At 30.5% G+C, this 27,754-nt stretch overlaps 1 protein-coding gene across 1 annotated transcript in view; it reads right to left on the minus strand.

Annotated features, from left to right (window-relative positions):
* LOC129220914 (hemicentin-2-like) overlaps positions 1 to 27,754 on the minus strand; it is a 210,181-nt gene that overhangs the window by 82,083 nt on the left and 100,344 nt on the right. Inside the window, exon 5 of the mRNA XM_054855349.1 lies at positions 493 to 789. Coding sequence (XP_054711324.1) covers positions 493 to 789 — 297 coding nt within the window. The remainder of the gene's footprint in view (positions 1 to 492; positions 790 to 27,754) is intronic.

A 27,754-nucleotide genomic window follows, 5' to 3' on the forward strand; every position in this document is an offset into this window, starting at 1 on the left:
AAGTGCCGTATGAAATAGTTTCGGGGAAAAAAAAAACTCAATTCATTTTTGTGAGAACAGTTTTTTTTTTTTTTTTGTTGTAAGTCGCTACCGGTATACTGCTGAAGTTTTAATTTTAGTTTTTGCAACTGCACGACAGCAAAGTATCTGATTAGTACGGATTTTATTACAAAACAATGATTTTTTCCTAACACATTTAGTTTTTTTTCCCTCAAGTATTTGTAATATCATTGGAAGAACAATTACACCAACTAAAACTATCTAGACAAAAAGAAAATCAATAGTAATGATCAACATTTACGAGGAGATCGTTTGCCGCTATGGCAGATGATGTGTGTCCTAGTTTTCCAATGAAATTTTTTTTTAACCGAGCAATAATTGCACCACTTTTTTAACAGAATCAATTAAACTGTGAACAACTTAGTTTAGCGAGACATTTTATCATGAATGACTGATAATAAGTCGAATAGAACGAGAATCAACAATACTTACAAAGAACGTTCAATTCAGCGTAATTCGTTGCATTTCCTTTTCCAATAGCATTGGACAACGCGCAGGAGTACATGCCCCTGTCTTCCTTTTGTACGTTGCGAACAGTGAGGGAAGGATATCCTTGGCCTCCAGGCTCATATTTCCCTTGAGTTGGTACCGCTAGCTGTTTGCCTTCGTGAAACCACTGCACGTCTGTTACGTTGAATGGATTCGCTTCGTATGTGCAATAGATGACCGCTGTATCACTTTCATTCACTATAACACCACCTACAGGTTGCATCACCACTGCTGGTGGAACTGTAAGAAAATAAAACGCAATCAGGTTATAGATTTTTCAATGCACTTCATAAAAACATTCTGTGTCGCATCTAAGTGAATCATCAAATTGAAACAAATCAAACGGAGTATACTCTTTAAAAAAGTAAATATGTGTATTTTAGTTAATTATTGCAAAGAAAATAGAGTAAAGAATACAAAATACTGATACATAGCTTCTATGATTTTATATTGCGAACCATATGCAGATATTTTATAATTATTATCACTATTATTATAATTTTGGTTATTTCGCACATAAAAAATTCATTTGAAGGAATAAAGAAGCTTACTTTTGTATAAGAACTTTAGAAAATATTTATAGACAATTACAATATTTTATAGAGCAAAGTTGTGTGCTCCAGAACATGCTGCTATATGTGCATAAAAATTTGATGTCAGAAGTGTGATAGAGCAAAAGATAAAACAGCGAAGAAATTACTTGCAAAACTATATTTTAGCATTTTACCAAATTTCTCTATTTTTCACATCATTATCTGATTTTTTTAACGTGTTAAATTTTTAGGTGTATGCGTGCTTTAAAAAACAGCTATATTAGGTCAGATAAGTTGTATGTGCAATAAAATATAAAATATTATATAAATGTAACTATTTAATACAAATATAAATACAATAAAATCGCCGATGTATATTACTTATATTTAACAAAGCAGTATAGCATTATTTTTTTCTGAACTTGTTCATTTTTTTTAACTTAAAAAAAAGAAAAAAAAAACAGAACGTTGACAATTTTGTTTGCAATTTCATATTTTCTTCGTTGTCATCTACTTATGTGTTACAATTTGAATTTCCGAACTTGTCTTATTATGAGTATTTTCTGACAAAATTATATCGCATATATTATGTAATTCAAATGAGAATATATACTGTTTTTAAGTCGAAAATATTTGGCAGATACTTTTAGCTGTTTTTCTGAAATATTTATTCTTCCTTACTATTGCTGCTTTTCTAAATGATAACAAATCAAAGAAGTTTTCTTTCAACTAAAAGAACTTATCAATTTTAAAAGCAATCTACACTTTTGGGCAATACTTTAAAACCTTGGATTAGTAAAGGAAAAATGAAATTTTAAATAGCTTCAGGTGCTTTATTCAACGAACATCTTTTTTTATTTTTGCAAAAATTTCTTCATAAAAACATTTTGTTTGAAGTTCGATACTTTCGATCTTTTTATTATTCGTTTTGAGAAACTTAATTACCCAAAAATACTTTGAGAATTTTCTCAAGAAAGAAGAAAAAAAGTTTTCTTTATGTTAAGCTTAAAAAAGAATGACATGATCAATTACAAGAATACGAGATTCTACGCAATAAAAACCATTTAAGGGCATCACTTAGCGCTCCCAGCGAAAATTGAGAAAAATTATCTCGCTTAAATTTCACAAACAGACCTCTTTATTCAATGCATAAGCCCTTAAATCCATAATTTCACTTGCTGACAGCAAGAAAACATTTTTTTTTCAACCTACAAGCTGACGAGACTCAACAACAGCTGGATTTCATCTTTGTTAGATGCTGTTTAGGAAATCTAACGTACCGTGGGATGAGACTTTTGTAATGTTAATTGAGAACCGATAATTTATGCTAAGTAAAGGGGAGTACCACACGGCATATTTTAACAAGATAAAAAAGATAAAGCTTTTAGGTTTTTTTTATATATTGACGCCAAAAGCAAATTAAGAGCTTTTTTTATGGTAGCTCCTTTGTTTGTCTGCATACTGAAAGATCAGCAAAAAGTTTTTCACATGAAAAAGTGGAGGAAGGACGATTCACAGCCACATTACAAGAGTTTTTGCATTATGCGTTGACCATGTTAAGTTTATTTACACTTCATAGTTGGTTCTTTCTTTATTTATTATCAGGGATCTGTTGTCTTCTGGTCTCTGTGGACCACCAACCACGCAGATATAAAGCAGTATAATTTACATTACTTCAAAATAACAGCTTGCTCGGTAGGTAATACTTTTTTGTTTGGTAGTTGTCTAGCAACAACATCATGTATTGTCCAAAATGGTCTGACCTTTAGTACTGTTCAGCCAACTTTTTAAGTATCAAAAAACATCCGTAACAGAAATTGTTAAAACTTTGAAAGTTTCATAATGCGCAGCGTCATTCTCTTTTCTTGGAGCATCCATGAAAATGTAAAAAGTGTTCTTTAATAAAACACTGTCTGTGTTCTCGTCTTACTAATTAAGTTGAATTTTAAAAGCTGTTTTTAAAGCTCTTGTTGTCGACATTCGGTAAATTGAGATCTAGTTTTAATACATATTGATTTTTTTCATAATGTGTCTTGTTAGTTTACGATTAATATACTTTTCTCGTGTTTTCTTTTAGTTCATTTATAAAGTTTTAATATGCATTAACTTTTTTTATTATACCTCTAGTAAATTTACAACAGACAATTTCTCATTATGTTTACTATCAAACCTAGGCGTAGTTTATAAAACTATTATAATGTTCAATAAACAAAAAATAATAATAAGTTGATAAAATTATCGAGACAGAGCACAAATAACAAAGAAATTCAACTGTCTGAAGCTCTATCACAGGTATCCTCTTTAATGCTTGTTTAAGCCTCAATTAGCATACAATTATAAAAAAGAAAGAAAAATAAGAAAGGAGAAGAGAAAAACAACTCCGGTTTTTTTGGTGTAATCAGAAGTTTAAAATGTATTTAAATTCATATACATCAGTGTCGCTATTCAATTCCCTAGCTGTTAAGTTACATTAATGAATTTTTTCACCAAATATAGCTCTCTGTTTAAAAAATAGACAATGTTTTCTAAAGCTTATTTCCCTTCAGGATCCGGAAGAAAAAAATGTAAAAATTTACTGTTTGATAAAACAACATGTATGAGTTTACTAGAAACAACAAAATGTAATTATAATTTCCAAAAAATAATTCTTTGCCGTGTTATATTGTGCATTGATTGATTATTACCATTTTTTCTTAGTGTTATATTGTCTATAAATAAAGTAACAGTATCAGAGCATTAAAATTCAATGGTCAATGTAGCTGAGATACCTCTGCAAAATTAAAAAAATCCTGCATTTGTAACGTCATTAAACCCCACACTTATTCACGATTAAAAACATGAACTAAAACAACTTTCTAAGACTTCCAATCTCTCAAAACCCAAACAAAACCATTTTAAAGGAGAATAATCCTCAGATAGTCTAAAGCACTTTTCGATAAAAGTAGAAGTGAAAACGCGATCATCGGAGAGCGAAAAAACACATTTCGTTTTCGTGAGTTCGTTTCTATTTTCCGTCTTGTGGCAGCCTCATCAAGGTTTCGAAGTGTCTCTGAGCTGTCAACTCCCGGTCATTACCTGATAAGGTGACTGATGGTAACGTCACGAGTTGAAAAGTAAAGAAATGGAGGGAAGAAGTGAAGAAGCTTGAAATAGAAAATATCATTTTTTGAGATGCATTTCGACGAATATTGCTTACTTGTTCATAGCGCTTCCCAGTTTGAAATAGTTTCTTTGATATATCTGAAATTTCTCCATACTCCATATGGGCAATTACTTGTGTAACGAAATGAGAGTTTTGATGAAAAATAAAATTTAAGTGATAACAAAGAAATTATTCTTATTAAAATTATTATTATTATTTTATTTTATTTATTTATTTATTTATTTATTTTTTTGCATTTTGATGTTAAAATTAAAATAGTTGAAATTAAACAGAAACTTATGTTTTATTGCCTAATTTTTCAATTTTACGTTATTTTTTGCTGTGTGGCAGAATGAAATATTTTTTTCAACCTATTGGTTGACAAAATTGGACTTTTGAGTACGAAACGATTATTATTATTTTTTTGAATAAGATAGAAAGTCATCCTTTTAATTGATGAAAACTTTTGAGATAAAGAAGCAGCAAATAAGAAACTGTTACTTGAGAAATATTTTTTATGCATTGAGTTAAAATAATTAAAGTTTGTGTTGTGGAGGGAATGACCATGACTGGTCGACAATAATTTTCTGTGCCTATTTATAGCAGTAATAGTAACCGTATTTTGATAAAATAAAAACATTACTTCACTGAATAAAGCATAATAAGTGAAATATTTTGTATAATCATTCCAACAAAGATATTTTGCCGAGTGGTTGTTTAATCATTAACCATACCTAAACTAAATTACGTTTTTCTTAAATATTGCTCTCGAAATTTGAACACAAGTTTAAAGCCAAATAATATATTTTTAAGGGTTTTTAAAGAATCATGCTTTTAAGGGTTAAACTATTTAATATTTATTTGTTGCATTTCTTATAGAAATGTTTCTATGTTTAAAATGTGGTCCAGAATAATTGTTTTAGGATCATTTTTCGTAATAAGAACTTAACTGTTTTATTTCAGCGATTTTTTAATGTCTTATTTGTCTACTCTGTTACATAAAGTGATCAACATATTTAAAAACCTTTCTTAAACTACTAATGTACAGATCATTAATACTTCATGCTACACAAATTAATAGAGAACCATTAACAACATATGATTTGTTGCCAGACATTATTTAAGAAGATAAGCAAAATTTTAAAAAAAAATGGACATGTGTACTAATTTCGTGAGAACAACTTATGCTAAAATATGTGCACCTACATAATTAAATAATTACTGATGAACTGATTTTATGAGTGAAATCTTAATTATATTTATCTTTTGCCGTTTAATAGAATCAGTAAAATGAATCAACTACATAACAGAATATAAAACGTTACTTAACATTAAAAACTATTTTACCGAATGCTAGTTAACTTCAAGAACCTAAAACATTGATCCTAGCTATTTTACTGACTGTTTATTAAATGTAATAACTAAAAACATTAATCCTTACTATTTGACTTGCAGAGTCAACGGATTGAGTTACAGAAACCACACATCTGCTTTCACATCACTTCAAGTCCCAGGTGCTCAAACTTACCCTATGTGATTGCATTGGCTGATATTCACTGAAGGGTAAAGCAACAAACGCTTCTACTATTAATTCAACTTCACTAACGCCTATTCCAAACATACCTACTGATCAACCGCTAACAACTGCACGCGAAGGTGCTCAACATATATAATTGAAGGTCGAGAAATCTTGACAGAAAGTCAAATTATGTATGTTGAGGCTGTTACCTACACGCAATCGAGTAATACTGTTATTTATAACTTATATGCTTATTAGGGGTATCATAAATTAGACTTGATTTATGTATTCACCTAACGAAAGTTTTACTTTGTTTTTAAACTGTAAAAATAGTAAGTATTATTTGATTAGAAAGAAAAGAAAAACGTTATTGTATTGCGTGATTCGTACATTGTGATTTTGTTTCATACATTGTGTAGGGTGGAACGACTGCTCGTAATTACAAAATAAGTTTCAAAAGCTTTTCAAATGAAAAATTAGCAGCAGAAAACTTCTTAGGGTAAACCACACCGTGTCTTCGAACTTTCGCTGCTGAGATACATTTATTAGATGACTTCTACCTCCGGCACGGTTATTCCAGATTCCACACTTATGAGTTCATAACAGTCTCTGGAACTAGCCTCTGGAAGGGATGACCTGGCTGTCGATACATTGCACGTGTTTCGGTGTCAGAAAGAACGCCTTTTTCAATGCAGTAGTACAAAAAGAGTCTAACTGACCTTTGTCGGATGTCTTTCGAACCAAAAGCCAACTTCTTTTACATTAAAAAAATTAGTTACTAGTAACGCCGAAACATGTGTATACAATTTCCTACAACTTTTTTTTTTTTTTGATTTTATGTTTTTTTTATGGTTTATTACTTTCATGCTCAAAGATTTTGATTTAATTTTTATTTTTGAGTGTGCTGCTTTTCGAAAACCTGCTAGAAGGTGCTTGGGTTAGGCGCTGATATCGTACGTCTTTAGTCGTAAATTCAAAATCTAAGTTTCAAGTGGTCGTCAGTTTGCGAGAATCGTCAGACTTAAACATGCTTCATGATTATGCGGCATGTCAAAGTGCCTAATTGATTCAGAAAATCTCTGCTAAGTCCAAGGGCAATTTAGCATCGTTAGAGCCTAGGGTTATACCACCTGGTGCAAGACTGGGCTTCCACCTTATCTGCACCATTGATATATACTCCATAGTAGGGGGAATTAAATACAGGATGTGATATTGGGGGATCACAGTAGGTCAGAAAAAGGCTGATACCTTTTAATCAGCCCCATTGGGAGAATGAATAATATGACACTGATAATTAATGGTTGCACAATAACAGCTGGACACCATATCGGGAGATCGTACTAGATCTGCAAAAGGCTAAAACCTCTCTGAAGCAGCGCCATTGGAAAGAAAGAATATTATCACACATATAGTAAATGAAAGTACATTAAAAACTAAATGCAATGTCGCAGGATCGCAGTAGATCTCCGATAGGCTAGGGTTTGTCAAGCAGCCCCATTAGAAAGACGAAACATATAACAGAGACTGTAACTAGAGCATTAATTCGCATCATAACAAGAATTATTTTAATTTTATCAATCCTAACTTATTTTACGAGTAATTATTGCTCTAACTTTTGTTTCTCAATTTATGGAGGTGTGCACTTTCTAAGTAATCCCGCATAAATGTGAAGATCTCAGGAGAAAGGAGGATAAAAATCTATTTTTTCCATAACTTTCCCCTTTCTCCTATTATTTTTCTCTACCCGAAATCTCAGCAGACTTGCAACGATGTCTCAAGGCTGTCAATCCGCTCCCATTGCCTGATAAGGTGACTGATGGCAACGTCACGAAATCGACAGAAACGATGAAAAAAGGTGGGGACACATTTTAGTTTTTTGAGGAACTTTTCTTCAGTTTTTTTTCCTAACAGAAATCCTCCTTTATGGTTTTAATTTTTTTGTCTTTATGTTATCTTAATTAATGTTAAATGTTGCGCAACATCTTAATTTTCAACTCCATTTTGTTTTTGCTTAACTCTGTATGTTTCTATTAAAGGTGTATTTAATGAATTATGACATTCATTATACTTAAACCGAATGACTAAATCATTAAACTATGAATTTCATACATGTTGCAAATCATATTTGTAATTCGTTTAAGTGCTCGTCCTCATAATTAAGGAGACCAATAACTATATGTGTCAAGTTTTAAGTCAAAAGCTTAGTCATTTGAATATGCTTGCCATAAACATAATAACAAGCATTTTAGAACTTCTTCGGAAGTGATAATTGTATTTCTCGAATGACTTTTCATCCAGAAGCTCATACTTCTTTCCATTCAAAAAGGTGTTCCTTGTAACACCGAAACACGTATCTGCTGTAATCTGTATTTTTTGTGCTTCAAAATGTTGGATAGCTGATTATTTTAGTTGGTTATTGATAAAAAAACAGAACAAAAACAAATACAATCCGTTTATTATAAAATTATACTTAGTTGATACTCGCAATAAATCAACTCACATACTTATAAAAAATAGACAGACACTTCTATATAAGAGACAAAATATCTAGTCCCTTTTAGTGTCCTTATAGCGAGGTTCTACTGTACATGAAATTACACAAGTGTAATGTTAATATGTATCGATACGATAACAATAACACGCTTTATTATTATTATTATGTAACAATATAAATTATAATTAACAAAAATATTAATTTTTAAATACTATTTCGTTAGTTAGATTATTTCTTAATTAATAAGCTTAAGATGTAAAAAAAATAGCTGATGTGTGCATCACATGACTTCCTTTTACTCCAATTCAATTTCTTTTCCCCATTACTGGCAATTTTAATGTGATTCAATAGTTTACTCTCTAAATATCACCAGTAGTGGACAACTTAAAGCAGATTTTAAAAAATCACCAAATTCGTCGCCAAGTTAGCGACAAAACTTGGCGACCAAAAGACTGGCGATATATCGCCAAGTGTCCGCCAAATTATAACACCATTGGAGTTTACATCGAAAATAACAATGATTTCCTCCCAAAGAGGGGCAAAAGATCCCTTTAGAAACACCCGAATGCAACCAAAAGGGAAAGTGCATAACTAGACCCCACAAGAAGTCTACGTAATAATTTTCAACTTTCTAGGACATTCCGTTCTTGAGTTATGCAACATACATCCGCACATACGAACATATGCACATGCATACGTACATACAGACGTCACGAGAAAAGTAGTTGTAATTAACTTGGGAATCGTCATTATGAATGTTTCGCGTATCTATACGTTCTTAGGCAATTGTGCATAAAATATTAGGATATAAGATCAGCAATAAAAAAATCAAGAAATAGTTGCATTTGACCTTCTAAATCAAAGGTTAGTACGTTTTATAAATTGCTACTCAGATGAATTATAATAAAAAGCTTCACCCTTATTGCTGTTATTACTAATCCTATTTCTTAATTAAAAACCTCAAAGAAAAAGCATACATTATTACTTTTATATTGATTAAAAGAACGGGAAAACAGTCTTGTTTTCTAAAACCCAACCATGCGTAGACGCGACAAACTGCAGCTTATCATTAAGCTTACGAATGGTTTTCTTACTCTTTCAAAAGGGAAAACTTTAACGAAGATTGAAAACCAAGGATGTATGAATGTAATAAAAAAAGGAAGAAAATCTTAACTCTGAAGATTAATTTTGCTCTTCTGTATTCTCAGAAGAAGTTCGCTGGTGTTTCAGAGGCGTGAAGATTTTCACGTATGCTGATAAGGTGACGGATGGCTCCGTCAAGGCATAACATGAAAGAGGAAACCAAGCAAAGGAAGAGTAGAAAATATATTTTTTTACACTCTTTGATGGATTTGTCTAGAAAATTTTCATATATATTACGAGGTTGATTTATTGGATTTTTAAAGATGAGGTGATATGAGAAGACCATCTGAAATTGGTCTTAATTCTACAATTATGTTTGAATGCTTTAACTATAATCATTATATGCGTTTGATTGCTATCTAAAAATATATTTGAAGATGTTTAAATCATTATTACTAAATATTTATATTTTGATTATTAAGTTACTTTCAATAAAAAAACTTCAAAAGTAATAAAAATTCAATAACTACATAATAACTGGAAAAATAAATTTTAAATAGATTTCTGTAAATAAAATATCGAGATATTAGCTGCATCAAAATTCATCAAAATATGACGTTTTCTATTTCTAATGCCTATTGTTTTCGAGCACTCTTGTTTATAATACGGTACAGAGAAGATCAAAACATGAATTTTAATAACCAAAAGAATTTACTAGCTTAAGGGCAGGTTCACGTGATGCGATTGCGCTGTGTTAGAGCCAGCAATAGTGAGAACTTGCTCACAAAAGTGAAATACCAAGCGATCTATAAAAGATTTCGTATGCTGACGCAAGGTTATTTCAGCACAGTGTTTTGGGAAAATGCTTGATAGCGCCTTGAAATTACATCCCAAGTGTTATCTCATAGATAACGCGTATTAGTTCAACTCATCAGGGACTATAATGTTGCGCATTCGCATCACGTAAACAGAAGCTATATGCTATGAAAAATACCGGCTGCAGTATTTATTGTCTAAAGAGTAGTTTAAAAGTTGCTGTCACATATTCAGTGAACTAGGAGGTTTAACACAACATTATACAGTGGCTCCCAAAAGTCTTCGTACACCTACGACTTTCAACGAAATAGGCCCAAAATCATTGGTTAGAATCAATATTTCTGGATAGGAATTTAATTATAAAATCTATGATGAATGTTTAACAAAATTGCATGAAAAGTTTTTTAAAAAATATTAAAACTTATTTTTCTAAAAATCAAAAACCGAAAGGTGCCGGAAATTTTATCTCACAAAAGTCTTCGTACACTTTATAAAATGTCTATATATTATTGAATAATCTAACTTTTGATTAAATTATTAATTAGCAGAATATCATACAGTATTCATAACACCTTCTAAACGTCCGGAAATAGATTTCATTCTTTTTCTTTCTTTTTTTAGCGTAATTTCTGAGTAAGTGTTCTACCACACTTCGAGTATTACTATTTCTAGCTCTATTTTCGTTTTAAAGCACTATTTTCGTAATCTAGCCTCCAGATATCTCTAAATACGTTACATTAAGTTACAATCTGGAGATTGAGGGGGTATTTTCTAAACTTTAGGACAATTTTCGAGGCACTAGACGCAAACGTTGAAAACCGTGTGCTTCTTATCGTTATCTTGATAAAAAACAAAGTTGTTTCCAATAACCAAATTTTCGGCTAAGAGTTCAAAATTGGTTTTAAAAATATTTGAAGAAACAGCATGATTCATTATTTCATCAAAAAATTACAACTTACCAAGTCCTGATGCTGATATGCACCCTCACACTAAAACACTTTCACCGTCCCGATTAACTGATCAACCTAAGTTCTTAAGATTAAGTTCCTAATTTTTTCTTCTACTTACAGTTGTACGACAATTTAACCAAAAATGTTGAATTAATTTTCATCTGTAAGTAAGACATGATTCTAAACTGTTTTTAGCTTATTTATCATTGATTTTGGGACGAAAAGCGTAAGCTTTCTGTTTTTCGCACGACCAAGAAAATTTCTGCGGGAAGAGGTCGCATTTAATCCAACTAATCAAAGAACTTGGTGAACAATGTTCGGTGAAAATTAAATGTAAAATGTTTCATTTAACTCTGCAGAAACTTTTACAGTACTCAAATGTGTATTTTTTATAAATTTTTTAACTTGAAATCTACGATCACGTTTTGTCAACTTTGCCGGTTGACCTTTTCTTACCTTGTTTTCGGTTCGTTTCCTTTCTTTAAAGCATTTTATCAAGCACTTTACTATACAAACAAATAAATTAAATAATTTAGAGACATTTCAAACCAATTTAACACTACTGTAGGGAAAAAAAATCAAATTTTGAATGGCGTATGCGGTTTTTTACGAATACCAGCCATTTTACCGTAATAAGCAATATATTAAGGAATAAATAAACAAAAAATTAAAGCCAAATGACTTATAAGGGTCTACACAATGCAAAAATATTAATAAAACGGCATATGATAATTTGAATCATGACTTTATTCGAAAATATTTGAGTGTACGATGACTTTTGTGGCGTGTTATTTCTCTGTCTCTTCGTTTTCTGATCCATTTCAAAAAGAAGATCCGTCAATATTTTGAAAAAAAAAACTATGGGTTATATTTAGAATGACATAGGAATGATGTGAAAAAATATTGGACTTTATATTCGAATTCAGTTTTGAATTATTTTGGCTTTACTAAAAAATTTCAAAGTGTACGAACACTTTTGGGAGCCACTGTATATTGTTTTTATTTTATTTATTTATGTTTTTTATTTTATTTTATTTATTATTATTTTTTTTCCGTTTGATTGCAATATTTTTTTTCTCCTGAAGATAAGACATAAATGGTAAAAGAATTTTCTATTTGAAAAGCGTTTTTTTTTTTTTTTTTTTTCAAATAAAGCTATGCTAAATTAAAATCAGGCTTTTTTTCTCGATTCAAAAATAAGAAAACTAATGAAGAACAATGACTTCGGTGAAAATCTTACAGAGAAAGAACTCCGAATCGGTTGTCCTAATTTGTCCTAATTCTAGGCTGTTTTTTTTTTCCAATCATAAAGATGATAATGCTGAAGTTAGTGAAAGACTTGTTACAAAAACATGAAACGATGGGGGCGCAATATTACTTTATAAAGACGTATCAATTTATAAAAGCAAAAACTATTTTTTCGTAATTTTCTTTCATAAAGTGCAGATGCATTTTCTATTCAATACTTAAACCTGCGCGACTTCTGTTCACAATATTCATTTTAAATGCATGATATTACTATATCTGTGTTGAGCTTCAAACTATAGGTAAATCAATGTGTCTGGATTTGATTTTAAAATTTCAGGCTTTTTTTTTAATATATGGAAATTAAACTCATCATAACTTTAAAACGGTACGTATTACAAGATTTGAATTTATAGATTTGTGTTTAGCAGGTCAAATGTAACATGAAACTGATATTCAACTCAATGTTATAAATTAAAATTAAATTTTGTCACAAAGTGCAATCATTTTTTTAATCGATTTTTTGTTAGCATATGAAATGTTATATTGCAACAACCGTAGGCAAATAAAGTGAAAGAAATTAACAGTTGTGCGCATAAAATAAACTGATAATGAAATCACCTTCATTAAGACACAAAACTTGCAAAATGTTTCATAAATGTGTTTTAGAGTTTCCCTTCTACGCAATTCTTTAAAAATTACACCCAAAGCGTTATATATGGGAAATATTAAAGAGGAAGTCTCAAAAACACATTGAACTAGCAATGAAGTGCATTATTTTTTTACTAAAAAGGAGGGACAACATTTTTATAGTAGCAACTATTTAATTACATCTAATGTAATATCTCACAAAGACACAAGTCCTTGTAACTAATTTTAATTCCTTAAGATGTGTGAACCACTTGGTGACACTTCAAACCTGTTTCCGAATTCTTACGGCAGAAAAATGTTCCGTCTAAACTATCAACGGATCAAGAGCTGCTACAGGTGACTTTTGACTTCTGCATCGTTGGAAATAGGTCGTATACCATGCTTTTGCCTATATTAAAATATTACTGTACAGCTTTGTAACATGTATCGTATTTTGAAGGAAATAGTTGCCCCTATTAAAGTACCAAGTTTCATATTTGAATTATGGGGTAAAAGGTTTTAATTTCTAATGTATGCTTAGTTCATCAAATGCAGAACATTTTTTTTAATTAGTCGATAAACGAGTCACAGCTTTCAAAACAAACACTGGAAATTTCATAAAGAAGGGAAATGTATTTGTAGCAAAATAAACAAAATTCTCCACTTAAAGAGATTAAATGCTTAAACCAAAAGTGTTGTATTTACTACAGACAAAACTTTAAACTATAGTTAAAGATTAATGTATTTCTTGATTGCGCTATTTAAATAACCACACCTTTCAGTCACAGTGCACTAAAAAAATCATATTAGATGTCGAAAGTGAAAAAATGCACCTCAATCAATCTTCCTAATCATGCTGTAATTGATCAAGAAAAAAAGACTTACAGTTTAGTAAATTAAGTAATTATAGTTAAATATTAATGTATTTCTTGACTGCAGTATTTAAATAATCTTGACAAACGTTCAAGTCACAATCCACTAAGAAAATCATATTAGATGTCCAAAGTGAAGAAATCCATCTCAATCATTCTACCTAATCATGTCACGTTATTATCCTTCTAAGCATCGTCAATCTTTTCCCATCCTGGCAGTCTGATAAGTGTCAGACATCGAAATGCCGAGGAAGCCAAAGACAAGAATAAATGTACTCGAGAAAGTTGAAGTAAATTATTTTAGATATGATTGATTCTTCTTACTACCGAAAACATATGCATCAATAAGATAAGCCATGAAATGATAAACTTGATCAAAGATAAAGTATTTTTTATTAAGCGCTTAATTATTCCTTTATATTTTAGTGAGGATATTTTATTTAAGTAATACGATTATTAATAGTCATATTTGAAAGTAAGGACTTGAAATCCAGGAAATATTTTTGCAGTGATATAAATTTCTATCAAAGCATTGCAGGATACGACTGAAAAACTAAACGCGCCAAGAAATAGCTTTAAGAAAAGCATTATAATATCATTTTCATAATCAACTCATAAGAAAGCTCCTTTTTTTTGTCATTATTTGTTTAGTTTTCCAACACTTTGTCAATATGCAATGATGTTTGAAATAGAAATTAAGACGTACAAACGATATTTATTTATATCGATACAATATGAACTGAATTCCATTCAGGTAAAAAAAAAACATTTTTACGTATTGATAATTTATAACACTTCTGATTTTAGAAGAAGCACGTGATTTACAAAAAATAGAAACTCGCTCATAATTTTTATTAAATTATTTATCAACAATTCACTACTAATGTAATAACTAACATATTTTATAACTGACAAGATTTTTTGTAAATATTTAACACAAGTAAAATACTTATAGTAACTGTTTCCAAGTCAAAGATTAACTCAGCAATATCCGGTACTGTAACGAATAAAAAATAAACCGATTTATGATAACAAAAGGATGTACTTGATCTAATAAAAATTAATTCATTAGAGTTAAGTGTAAAATTGTATGAATCTCAAATTTACAAATGTTGTAAAACAAATCAATTTGAAATAATAGTTTATCGCTTTCGATAATATTAATAAAATATATTTTAACTTGTTTCACTGCGTTAAAAGTAGTGCAATCTGCATTGTTTTAGACTGTATTCCTATCTGTGCTTTAGAATAAAATGTTGTAGCAATGATATCTTATTTACGGCTTAATGTACAGCTTTGTATTTAACAATGGTCTCTTATCTAATGTGATAGTTTGGCATTATTAATAAATACTCACATTAAAACGATCTTGATTATTCGATGTTGAAAACTGAATAAATATTTAACTTTAAACTTTAGATTCCACATAAATATGATGCCTTACACGTTGCATGGATAAATCATTAAAAAAATTTCTGCACATTAATCAACAACTTATTGTTAATAAAAATAAATAGTAAAATATAAAATATGTAAATCAAAAGTTTGATAATAACGTTGCTTTACTCTTTTTTTTATATAATCTTTCTAAGATGGCATTGATGTAATAAATACACCAACAGCCAAACTCTACACAAGTTAAAATGGCGTTTGATATTTTAATCAAATATTTCACCACAGACGTTTCCCAAGTTTGAAATGTTTCGTATCTTAGGCAGTTAAACTGGTCACATACGTCAGATCGGTGCCATAAAATTTTATATCCGCAACGGCGGAGAGATTTCAGTATAATTTGACTTGCAAAGGTTGTCCCATTTCCCACAACGCGTTAAATATTTCATATATCCCAGTAACAAACTCGGCAAAAGTGGTATGACTTTACACAAAGCCAAAGTATCATGTTTCTGGGTAATTTGCTTCATGAAAGACAGATAGTAAACCATTAATAAATTGACATGAAAGAAAAATATTTTCTCTGTGTTGTTTTGATTACATCAAGACCCAGCGGTGAACAATCGTTTGGGGCTGAAAAGTCACATTAACCTTGCAATTTAGACCCGAACCCAAAACGAATATTTGAATTATTATTATTTTTTCCTAAGTAAATTCCAAATGTCTGGTAAAGTCAGGTGAAAACTGAAATAAGTCATAGTGTCCCCAGCCCTGTTTTACAGTTTTTTTAAATGAAAAAGAGTCTAGCAAATAACAGACTGGTAAAAGTTTTATGCACTTTTCTACTAAGAATGTCTTTATTACACGTTTGTAGAGAATCATGGACAAAAACAAAATTTAAGTTTGAAAAATAGTGTACCGAGGTCGATAATTCACATTAAAATATGGAGAATTTAGCCTGCGGTAATATGCAATATTGAATTATTAACATTGATTGTGTCATAATTATTTCGGGTTTCAGCATTCATGTTTAAATATTTTTCTTTTACAATATTTAAGTATTTTCAATAAAAAAATAAATAAATAAAATAACTTTAGTTTTCAGAGAAAATCACGATATTACTATAGTAACAAAACACGCACTTACTACACAACTTCAAGCAAAACAAAATCAGATCCCCAAAAAAGTTTCGTATACGATGCAATCAGAAGCAAAGGGATGTAGGGGAAAGTTTTCAAGTTTTGAGTAAAATGTGTTTCAAGAGGCTTTCAATGAATGTTCTTCTGAATCATGCTGTATAGCAGCACCTACCAGAGCTACTTGTCCTATCTCTTTCCCTAAAACAGAGGAGAGTTTTACCTACAATTTGTATTTGTACTGGTTATCTCCAAATTTTTAATTTCGTCTCTTACATCCCGTTGCTGATCACTGCCTCATATGTCCATTAAATATCCAATGTCATTATTCACATTGACAAATGGGAGCATGTATTCATGTACGCTTATTAGAAGTAATGCGACATTTTAGATTATTTTTTACACCTATTAAAGCTTGGTGAGCATTGTGCTTTTAGATGTTAAAAACAAGCTGAAATTTTTATCAGCGTTTGATATCTAAAATAACACAATAACTATCTGGAACGTGTATGAAAAAAAAACATTCAATATAATGGTGCCTAAGGGTAAACAATAAAACATTTTAACTGTACAGTTGGCTCTCTGTTTAACGACGGCTTCTCACGGTCCCAGGTGGCCCACTGTAGTGTTAGCATTCTATTTAAGGACGCTTAAGGACGATTTTTTGTGGTCCCTTGAAAGTCATTAAACAGAGAGCCAACTGTATATACCACTAGTTTGCAACAGACCCTCGGCAAAAAAACCTCATTTACAGGGATTCTCTCTCTAAAAATAAAGTTTCAATGATACTTCCATGGATATTTTGCTAAATATTCCAACTAACACACAATTGAAATCGTATTTTAAAAAGCATATTTCTCGCCAGTAAAAGTTAAGTTAGAGATAGTACACAAAAGCATATAGACATCATGGACAAGTAGGAAATTGTTCATGAATGCAAGTTGTCCATTAATTAGTATGAATAAATATCAAGTGACATTTTCGTACCATAAAGTAATAAAATGTCTCACAATCAAAGAGGTAATTCATGATTTTCCATTATCATTCAACTTAAAAAAAAAACATACTTTTTTTACTTAGTCGAAGTTTAAACTCAACATCATCAAGGGAGTGTCCTGAGGTCAGAAGTTTAACTTAAAAATTAATTGCTTATTAAAAGTAATAAAATCTATACAATCGTACATGTTAAAAGTCTCCAGAAAGTGAAGAAAACAGTATTAAGGAGAAAAGTTTTAACGCAGTTTGTAATTTTTAGAAATGGCATTAAAAGCAATTACAACTAGTAATAACTTTATCAAAGAACTTTGTCATTTACTTTCGTATCCTGTCACGCAGAAGAAAAAGAGTCACGAATTGCGTGATCTAAATTTAGGTCTAGATCAGTGGATATGAAAGAAAACTAATATTTTGAAAGTAGAAGTGCTGATGAGCTCATATAACGTACTTTCTCCTTGCTATTTGGCAACGATACTAATTTTTATTATGGTTCCTTATAAAAATATGAATTTTGAAAAGTTGTTCTCAAACTTTAGTTTTTTACGTCCTTAATCTTAAGATGCATTATAATTTACTTATGAATCAGACTTTCAATGATTGCCTTGAAATTTCGCAGTTAAAATCAAAAATATAACAGTAAGAATATATATACGTACAAATTCTGAAAACGAAACGTTTACTAAATAACTTTTTTTTAACAACATCCTGGTTTTTATTCATGAATCACATTCTAAAGTTTAGAAAAAACCTAACCTGGCAACGTCATAATGTTGTCGCTATAACTGTAAAATTTGAGTAATTCTTTACATGCTCTGAATGAAATATCATATAAAATGTAAGCTTTTACGTAAGAGCTTAGTGCTTTTATGGTAATAAACACGTTATTTAAAGAACTAGAAAGCAAATAAGCACAAATGATGTGCCAAAACAGACAGAAAAGCTTATATTTATAAAATGTAAATGAAAAGAAAAAACTGAAAAATCATTCCAAAGAAGGGGAAGATAAGTGAGAGAGAGGGAGAGAGAGAGTAAAGTACACTTATTGGTCAACAAGAAAATCTTTCGTCAGGGTATGACGGACGATTAAAATTGCTTCTTCATTTGAGGATAAAATGATAAAAAATGCTTCTTCATTTGAACGAAGTACAGTCAGATCCCGACTTACGCGAGGGATGCATTCCAAGACTCCTAGCGTAAGTCGAAATTTCGCGTTGTAGAAAAGTGTTGTGTTTATGAATTTTTATTAACATGCCTAATCCTTTTAGACATTTTTAAACACTTTTTAAAATGTTATAGACCATTTTTAGCTACACATTAACGTTTCTTACATAACGAATATATTAGTTTTTCAGCATTTTTAAAAAAATTGCAAAATTCAACATAAAATACTGTTGCGATGCACAAAATCAATGATGAATGGGAAAGAGACACATGAAAATAACACAGTACGGTACGTACAGTATGTAGTATTAATAAAGCAATGCACTCTAAGAGTTTCTATGCAGTAGAACAATAAGTTACAATTTTAATTTAAATATTGATGATGATGATTTATACTGCGCAAGCTTATCGTCATTCTAATATATTTTTAAATACAGTAGCTTCGTACTTACTTTTATAACATTTATATCTATGATAAACACCCCTCTTTCAGGTTTTCTATAATCTACAATACAAGAGCAGATTCCAGTTTCATACTGTTAGCATTTTGCTTTAACACTACTCTGCGACTTTTGATTTTACGTATTAAAGATTCACTCATACCTAATTGTCGTGTTATTTTCGATCCACTTTCTAGTTGTTCAAACGTATCAGTAATTTTTACATTTTCTTAAATTGTCGCAAATTTTCGCTTTTTGCTTCCATCTTCAAACTTTAGATGAAACAGCATGCTTAGATGCCACAATATTTCATCACCTTTCATATTCAGAACAAATAAATGAAAAATCAGGAGTGGCGAGATACGCACACTAGCAAAGCTTTGTTGATAGTGCAGTGCGTGGAAACTTGCGCAGTCAGTGATGCTATAAGGATGAAAGTACATTCACGAAGTCAATGTTTAGTAGTCAATAAAAAACTGAAACTTAGCATCACGATTCCTTTCCAAATAATTTCGTGTTGAGTGCACAAAATTCGCTTTAGCTCTAAAACATGTTGCTCCTGAAAAACTCGCGTTATAGCCAATTTGCATAAATCGAATCGCGTTGTAGTGGGAGTCGACTGTAATTGCCTGTTTGATGATATTTTGATACTTGAAGTTTTAACCCTAACTCCAGTGGATTAATTCTAAACTCCAGTAGATAGTGTTCATTGTTGACCACTTTCTAGTTTCTTCATTCCCCTGAAATGACAGTCTTACCAGTAAAACAGTTAAATTACCGGATTCAGTTCAGCCTCGTCAAAGTAAAGCATTTCCCTGCATGTCAATAATTACCAACAAATATTATCAAATTATGATGCTACGGCGCGAGTTTCATTGTTGATCAACTCAGCGTCACTCGATCAGTGAATTTGCTATTATATATATGGGGATATGGATTTGACGGATATATCCGCTTTTATTGGTCGGGGCAATGATCAGAGATTATTAAAACTGTGCGAGAAAATCAGTCTACTCCGGGTTTCCTGATCCAACTTTTGTTTCATGTATTTATTTCCTTGTTTACTTCAGAAGTATTGCGGGAATAATGTTTGTAAAAGAATTAGTAGCGCTATCAACAATGTTAATGTGGCACATATTCACCATGTGTGATTTTTATGAATAGTACTGTGGCATTTATAGCGTTGAATATCAGTAATACTTTTAAGAGCAAATTTTAGAACAGTTGTCTACTGATAAAGGATCGAGCAGTTTCGGTTTGACTACTTTCAGTTTCTTCAGCGTTTTACTAGTTAATAAAACCAATGATTGCTTAGCAGAGGATATCTACTGATGTTTCTGCTTTTAATGGTTTTTAGATTGTTTTCAGAAAGCGTCTTAAAATTAAGTTTAAAATCCAGTGCATGAAACTTCAATAACATAGAATTTAAGCGAATAATAAAACGGGGTAGATACATTTTTTTAATTGACTGATAAAGACCCATGTGAAACATGATTAAAATAATTGGAGACTAAAGCAATTGACAAGAAACTGACACATTTAATATTAAGTAGTGATTCAGAAAGACTCATATGGAATATAATTAAAATAGTCGGAGCTTAAAGCGATCGAGAAACTATTCAACAGCTGCTAAAAAGTCGATTAGAAATAACAGAAACTAGGATCATATCGCGTTGGGAGATGTTCTTGTTTGTATTGATATTTAAAATACAATAGACAATCGTTTTACGCGGGTTTATTTTACGCGGTTTCGATTATAGGCGGTTTAAGATTTGACACCTTTATTTTATTTTAAATTAGGCGCAAATATTTAAGTTTTGACTTTTATTCTTCGATTTGAAAATTGTTAATTAAAAAAAAGATAAAAAATATTTAAAGAAAAATTATATATATATTTTTTTAATCATATTTTTTTGCAGTAAACTTTTTTTTTAATTGCCAAACAAATATTAAAGTAAACTGTTTGAAAGAAATAATATCCAAATTTCATTACTTTATCCTTATCAGTTCTTATATTACAAGAGTTTGAATGCAAAATATAGGGGAAAATTGCATCATGGAGAAAAACGCGCTAAAAGTTGTAAGTTATATATAATATTAGTTAAATGCATGAAACAAAAATAATTATATCTTTCGTTCTGATTAAGATAGAAACAAGATTTAAGCAGAAAAAAACAGAGAAGGTTTTTCAATATTTAAAATATGTTAACAAATGCAAAATTTGACTATTTTTGTGGTTTGGACCCCTTAATCTTTAAACTGGGAGCAAAAAATATTTTTCACAATAGTGAAAAGTCTGCAATCATGAAACTTGTAGCAATTCAGGAAATGTTTTAACAATGATACTTGATTGTTCCAGGAAGTAGATAAAAAGCATTGAAATCCCGAAACGTTACATGGAAATACCCAGTAACACTACGGATTATTTTTTCCAGTGTTGCAAAAGTTCCTTTTTATCTTCCTTCTTAACAGATTGGGTAGTTTAAAGCAATTTAAAAGAAATGTAGAGCAGTAAATTTTGAGCAAAACTGCTATCTCTTCATAAGATGCCCGATATTTCTAATACTAGTTTAATAACGCGCACGACACATGCGCTTGACGGATAGAACTGCCAACCTCTGTTGGATCAATATTGTCGGACTTCTGTTAGATTAGTCGAACAGAATGGCTCAATGCCTTGAATAGTTAGGAGCTTTAGAACAGACACATTCTTGCACAAGAATGCTACCAATTCATTTAGCCTAACACATTATGTACATTCTCAGTTAGAATAAGCAGTCTCTACGCATTGTTGTGTCATAACAAAGCCGTGAATATATTTTCATTGTTAAACTGCTCTTTGGATAATGTTCTGTCATTATAAAGCGATTCTCACTCGTAATCTGAGGCAGATATTATATTCGCTTTCATGTCTTAACTGGAAAGGGGTGCACTATGTAAATGAGACGTTTTGGTTGGTCATATGAACACACAAATTTAAAACGATTCAATCAATGCAATGTGTTGCTTCCCCAAGAGCTCGAAACCTAAAATATGTGGATAAATTTGGGGTTCACTGCTATTTTATTACTTAACTTGTTTATTTTATTTTTGAGCTAGACGGCCCGCTGCTAGATGATTTTTTTCCCGCACTTTTGCTGTTTAGGTTTTTACACCAATTCCCATTATTGGTGGATGTTTAAATAATATTTTCCGCTGCGTAAAAATTAATTTGTTTAGTGTATATGTATTTGTATATATTTTTGTGTATATCTTATTAGTCTTAGTACCTACCTATCTGTGTGTATATATATATATATATATATATATATATATATATATATATATATATATATATATATATATATATACTCCAGAATTCATTTTCTTTATTTAACCATCTGTCTCTACAAGAATAAGAATCTTAGCCAGTGTTAATATTGCTGCATATCTAGATACATTGAAGTACATTTAACGATTCTTAACAGTAGAAATCAGCTAAATTGAGTGTCGCAATTTGCAACAATGCAATAACTCACCAATCAGCTTTGTCTTTATGGGGAAAAATGTGCTTAAAATTACATGAAACAACATAAAAAAAAATAATTTAACAAAATTCGAGCAACGAAAAAAACCTTTCATTGTTTCATAACCCTACATTGCTCTAACTCCAATTCTTAAAAAAAACTATTGTGTTAAAGCTCATTTTAAAGCAAGTTTTATGAAGCCTAACTTGCTCTGTGACGAGTAAATTATGTGAATATTTATCGCGAAGAAAATCACAAAACTTTTAATCTTTTAATTTTTAAAATATTTAGATAATGTAGAAGAACATGGGGTGAAGTGAAATAGCAGGTCAAAGTGAAATGGTGAAATATTTACTCTGCTTTTAGCTTCATCTATCTGGTATTGTTTAACTATATAGTACCATATATAGTCTATTATAGTCAGAAAAAAAATACTACCGAAGATTTAAGCATTCTGGTAATACTGGTAACTTTAAAAAATTAATACTCGTATTGTAATATTTTGTTGTAAGTCAAAAATTATTTTTTTACCATTAAATGATAAAACACTTGTTATTAACATTTTAAATATTAATTGAGACCTCCTAATATTCAATGCAGCAATGTAGTTAATATTGAGCTTATTTGCATTTTAAATAAATTGTACAATTAGTCAAGTTCATACGGGCAAAGTGGATGGGGCAAAGTCAAATAGTTTGTTTCATTTACTAACTCTATCATTAAATATAAACTTACGTTTTCATTTATTAATTCATTTACCATTAATTCATTTAATAACTCGCTTATTTAGTCATTCATTCAATTATTTTTTTGTTCATTCGTGCTTTTACTCGTTAATCTATTTTTCTTGATATATTTATTAATTTATTAATTTAATTATTCGGGTTTTTTTCATTATCTTTTCATTTATTCATTCAACCTTTTATTTACTGATTCTTTTGATCAAAAATATGTTTTACAAGCAAATAAAAAATATTTCATCAGAAAAATATTTTATTTTTCCCTTTGCTCCCATGAGAAAAAAAATCCTTTCAAAAGTTCCACCTTTTCTTGAAGAATAAAATTTGCTGCAAAAAATAAAAAATACTGTTTCAACGCAAGTTTTATTATAAAATGCAATGTTCTTTCTTTATGTACAGTAATTTTCAAAACAAATTTCCGATTCTTTTTTCCTTTTGAAAAATCTTAGTCATCCTAGACATTTCACTTTGCCCTGCATTCCACTATATTGAAAATTTTGAAAACAAATACTAAAATATGTTCTAAGGGTTTAAAAAAAAATCATAGTGAACATTGATTCCGGAAAATAATTAAGTGCGCGTGTTTATACCTTTTGTTAAAATAACTGTTAAATGAAAAAAGACATCGACCGAAGAATTTTTGGGGTTTTGACTCCGACTCTGCAAGCAATGGCAGATGTGTGCACTTTAAACGAAATTGATCTTTTTTTTTTATCTTTTAAGTGAATTGACTCCAAGTCCGCAGTCTTGGATTTTACTGCGGAAAATTATTGCACTTATGTTTTTTTCAGGAAACAGCTTAAAATATTAAAAAGGGTTGCTTGACAATACTTAGAGTCTTAGCTAATTTAGAGAATACTCTTTAGATTCTGGAAAGTCGAGGTTAGTATACGGGAAAGTAGGCTCGTTTAGCTATGGACGGAACATCTTGTTAATTTCTTTCCTTAAATAAAGTAAATCTTTGTAAATGTACATAATTTAAACTTTGAAATGTGTTTGAGTTTAATTCGAATATATTTATTAGGTAGCTGTTCATTTACTAAAGTTAGAAAATACAAGTGTTTTATACTGTTAACAATTTTAATTTACACACATTATTTTTCACAGCTTGAACATCACTGAAACTGAGATTTATCTGGCTGATACAATACTCTCCGATGTAATTTGACAAATACATATCTTGTAATCGCAATTCACCGAAAAGGAAGCTGACTATAAATAATTTAAAGTTAAATCATGTAGAGTGTGTGTTAGACTGCATTGATATAGTATAGATCTATTTGAGATGATTTTCTGGAGATCTGAGTGAACAATGAAATGTGGTTTAATTGATGAGCTAAGAAACAGAAGTTGTTTGTTTATAAAATACATCAAAGTAGATAATTGTGTTTAAAATATACAGTAGACCCTCGTTTTACGCGGGTTTATTTTACGCAGTATCGATTATACGCGGTTTAAGATTTGACACCTTCGGTTTTATGTGGATGCGGCAATGCAAACAGATTAAATTATCCCCTTTTTCAAAATCCAAACGCTTAAAGATTGCAGATTACTCGTAATAGATTGCATTTTGTCGTGCTAATATTCGATCTTGGGCCACTGGATACATTTTATGCGATTTGTTCTAGAGCTCTTTCCAGAAGTAAAGTTATTAAACTCACACAGTTCAGAACTCTGTGGAAGAAGATTTTTTAGGAATGACAAACGAGGCCGAAACCAACGAGGATATAGACATCGGTGATATACAATCGAAAACTTTCACATTGAAAATTTTGAGCCATTCCTGAACAATAGAAATGATTTTTTTCTGATTTGTTAGTGAAGGAAGATTCTATTATGGGAATGACGCAAGTGATCATGGATGCTTTGATGCTCTGCAAAGAATTACTAAGAAAAATTCTTAATGACTTTCAAAAGTCTAACAACGCCAACTCCTATTTATAAACAGAACACGAAATTAATTTATGTTTTCTTTATACATGTTCTGCATAAAAATCGATATAAGTGCACATTATAGTTATTATACAGTTAATCATCACTGGAATGAAGTATGTCGTTATCTACGGAACCAAAGTCTCAATTTACGTGGTTTCGATTTACGCGGCATTTCTGTGGAACGTAACTCCCGCGTAAAACGAGGATCTACTGTATACTTCCTAAAGTAACTGGCAATAAGTTATTATAAGTTTTTTTTTTTTTTTTTTTTATAAACTAGAACTTGAAAGAAGAAAGTATTAATTTGGAAGAGATACTTAAAAAGTAATTATATTTGAGAAGGTCAACCAGTCACGGGAAAAAAACAGTGATAGTATATTTTGCAAAACAAACTTAATGATGTGTTTCTTTCTTGTAAAACATTCGTTATACAATATTTTCTAATGCCCAATATTTACTAAAAATTGTAAAACTAGAAGTGTATCGTAGTATTATGAACAAAATATTTTCTATTTTATCATTCTTACTCGATGGATATTCAAAACCAAGACAATTAGCCGAATGTGACTGACTCTTTACTGATAAAATAAGTCTAGTTTCTTTCAAAGCAGAAAGTATTTAACTCATCACAGTTTAAGATCATTGAATTATTGCTTCATTTTATTGTAATTCTAGTCAATACACTTAAACGAAACCCAGAATGTGTATCGTTGCAATGAGACCATTAATTCGTGTGGTATTGATTTAAAAAAAAAAATATCTACGTTCTAACGAAAATTAAGAGGAAAAAAAACGTTTTTTAAAAGATGATGGTTTTTTACGTAATGATTTCAATTATCTACTAATAGATGCACGAGCGAAAATTACTTCAATTGCGTAAAATAATCCAATCGATAAAGACATTAAAATATTTATTGTAAAGTTATCCTTGCCAAAATATCTATCTTCGGATTGTCAAGCGCACTTTCCCGGAAAAAAAATAAAGCATGGATGTTGATCTCTCATTTTCTGTCAGTCTGTTAAAACATCTGGGCCAAAACAAATTCTTGCTTTCTTTTCCAATTCGTTCAACTTTTTTTCTTCCATTTTAAATACCAAAACAAAATAATAATAATCTTTACTAATAACAAAACTGAAAGTCTCTGTCTGTCTGGATATCTGGAGCTCTGTCTGGATCTCTGTGCACGCATAGCGCCTAGACCGTTTGGCCGATTTTCAGGAAATCTTTACTAATAATAAAGCTGAAAGTATCTCTGTCTGTCTGGATCTCTGTGACGTGCATAGCGTCTAGACCGTTTTTCCGATTTTCATGAAGTTTAGCACAAAGTTAGTTTGTAGCATGGGGTTGTTTACCTCGAAGCGGTTTTTCAAAAATTATTTTTTTTTCTATTCCAATTTTAAGAAAATTTTACCGAGCAAATTATCACAACGCGGAAAAATAAATTACCAAATTATCATAACTTAGAACCGCAACATGGGCAAGCAAAGGAACCTAGCCAATTGGCGAGAAAACCGTAATTTTTCAGTAGTAGTCCACCTAAAACAACATTAGAATTTCCTGAATTTATTAAAGCATTTTTTCGTAGCAGCTCAAACAGACGAGCTGGAAAATTATTTGTTTTAGTTACTGAAACTATTGCTCAAGAAGAATGCGAAAAAGTTTACAACTATAATAACAAAACAGAATACTTTGGGGCATTCATCATTCATTATTTGTAAATATACATGAGAACCAAATTACCTTTTAATTTTCTACTACGGGCAAAGCCGAGCGGGTTCCACTAGTAATAAATAAATAGATACAACTTAGTAGCGCTTACGGAAAAATGTAAGGCATGCAGATATCTTAAGCAAAGCAACGGATTAACTTTAAACGAGATTTTTGTGCATGAACGTATGATCCATTATGTGCAAAAAAAAAGTAAATAAAAACGAAAAAAAAAAGTTTTAATTTGATTAATTAAAATTTTTTCTCAGTTAAATTGTGATAAATAATAACGAGTGAAATAAATTTCATTTCACAATATACAAGATATCGCAAAATCGAGTACTATATAAAAACCATATAAGTTTAAATTAAGCTGATTGGTTACAAAATATTTTAAAAAGTAATATAATTTTAAAAAGAAAAAACTCACAACTAAGAATTCAGACTATTCCTGTTTGGAACATCAGAGAATAATGGTTATTTACCATTTAATACAAAACATGCCTATAACGATATTAAAAGTTAACTTATTAGGTGCTGTTTCTCTCATTAAAAGCAACAATAGTTTCAAAAATAGAGAATTGTTCTACTGAATGTATCTTTATAATCAATGTAATATTGGTTTACTTTTACTGTTGCAATTAATCAAACAGTTGTTTTCGTGTCTACAGTGACTATTGTCCCTGCGTATCGCGAAATGAACACGTGTTTCTGATTCACTTTTGCTTCTGATACAACCCTAAAATCAATTGTAGAAATGAAATCATCTGAACACATTACCAAGTCATTAACACATCGCGTTCCTCTGCGCTCAGAGACGAGTTGATAACAACGTACAATGTACAGGAACAGCTCGTACACAATTTCGCTGATGCTTAGACGCGGCTTAATTATGAATATGCGGCC

The sequence above is a fragment of the Uloborus diversus genome, chromosome 4, assembly GCF_026930045.1.
Source record: "Uloborus diversus isolate 005 chromosome 4, Udiv.v.3.1, whole genome shotgun sequence".
Lineage (NCBI taxonomy): Eukaryota > Metazoa > Arthropoda > Arachnida > Araneae > Uloboridae > Uloborus > Uloborus diversus.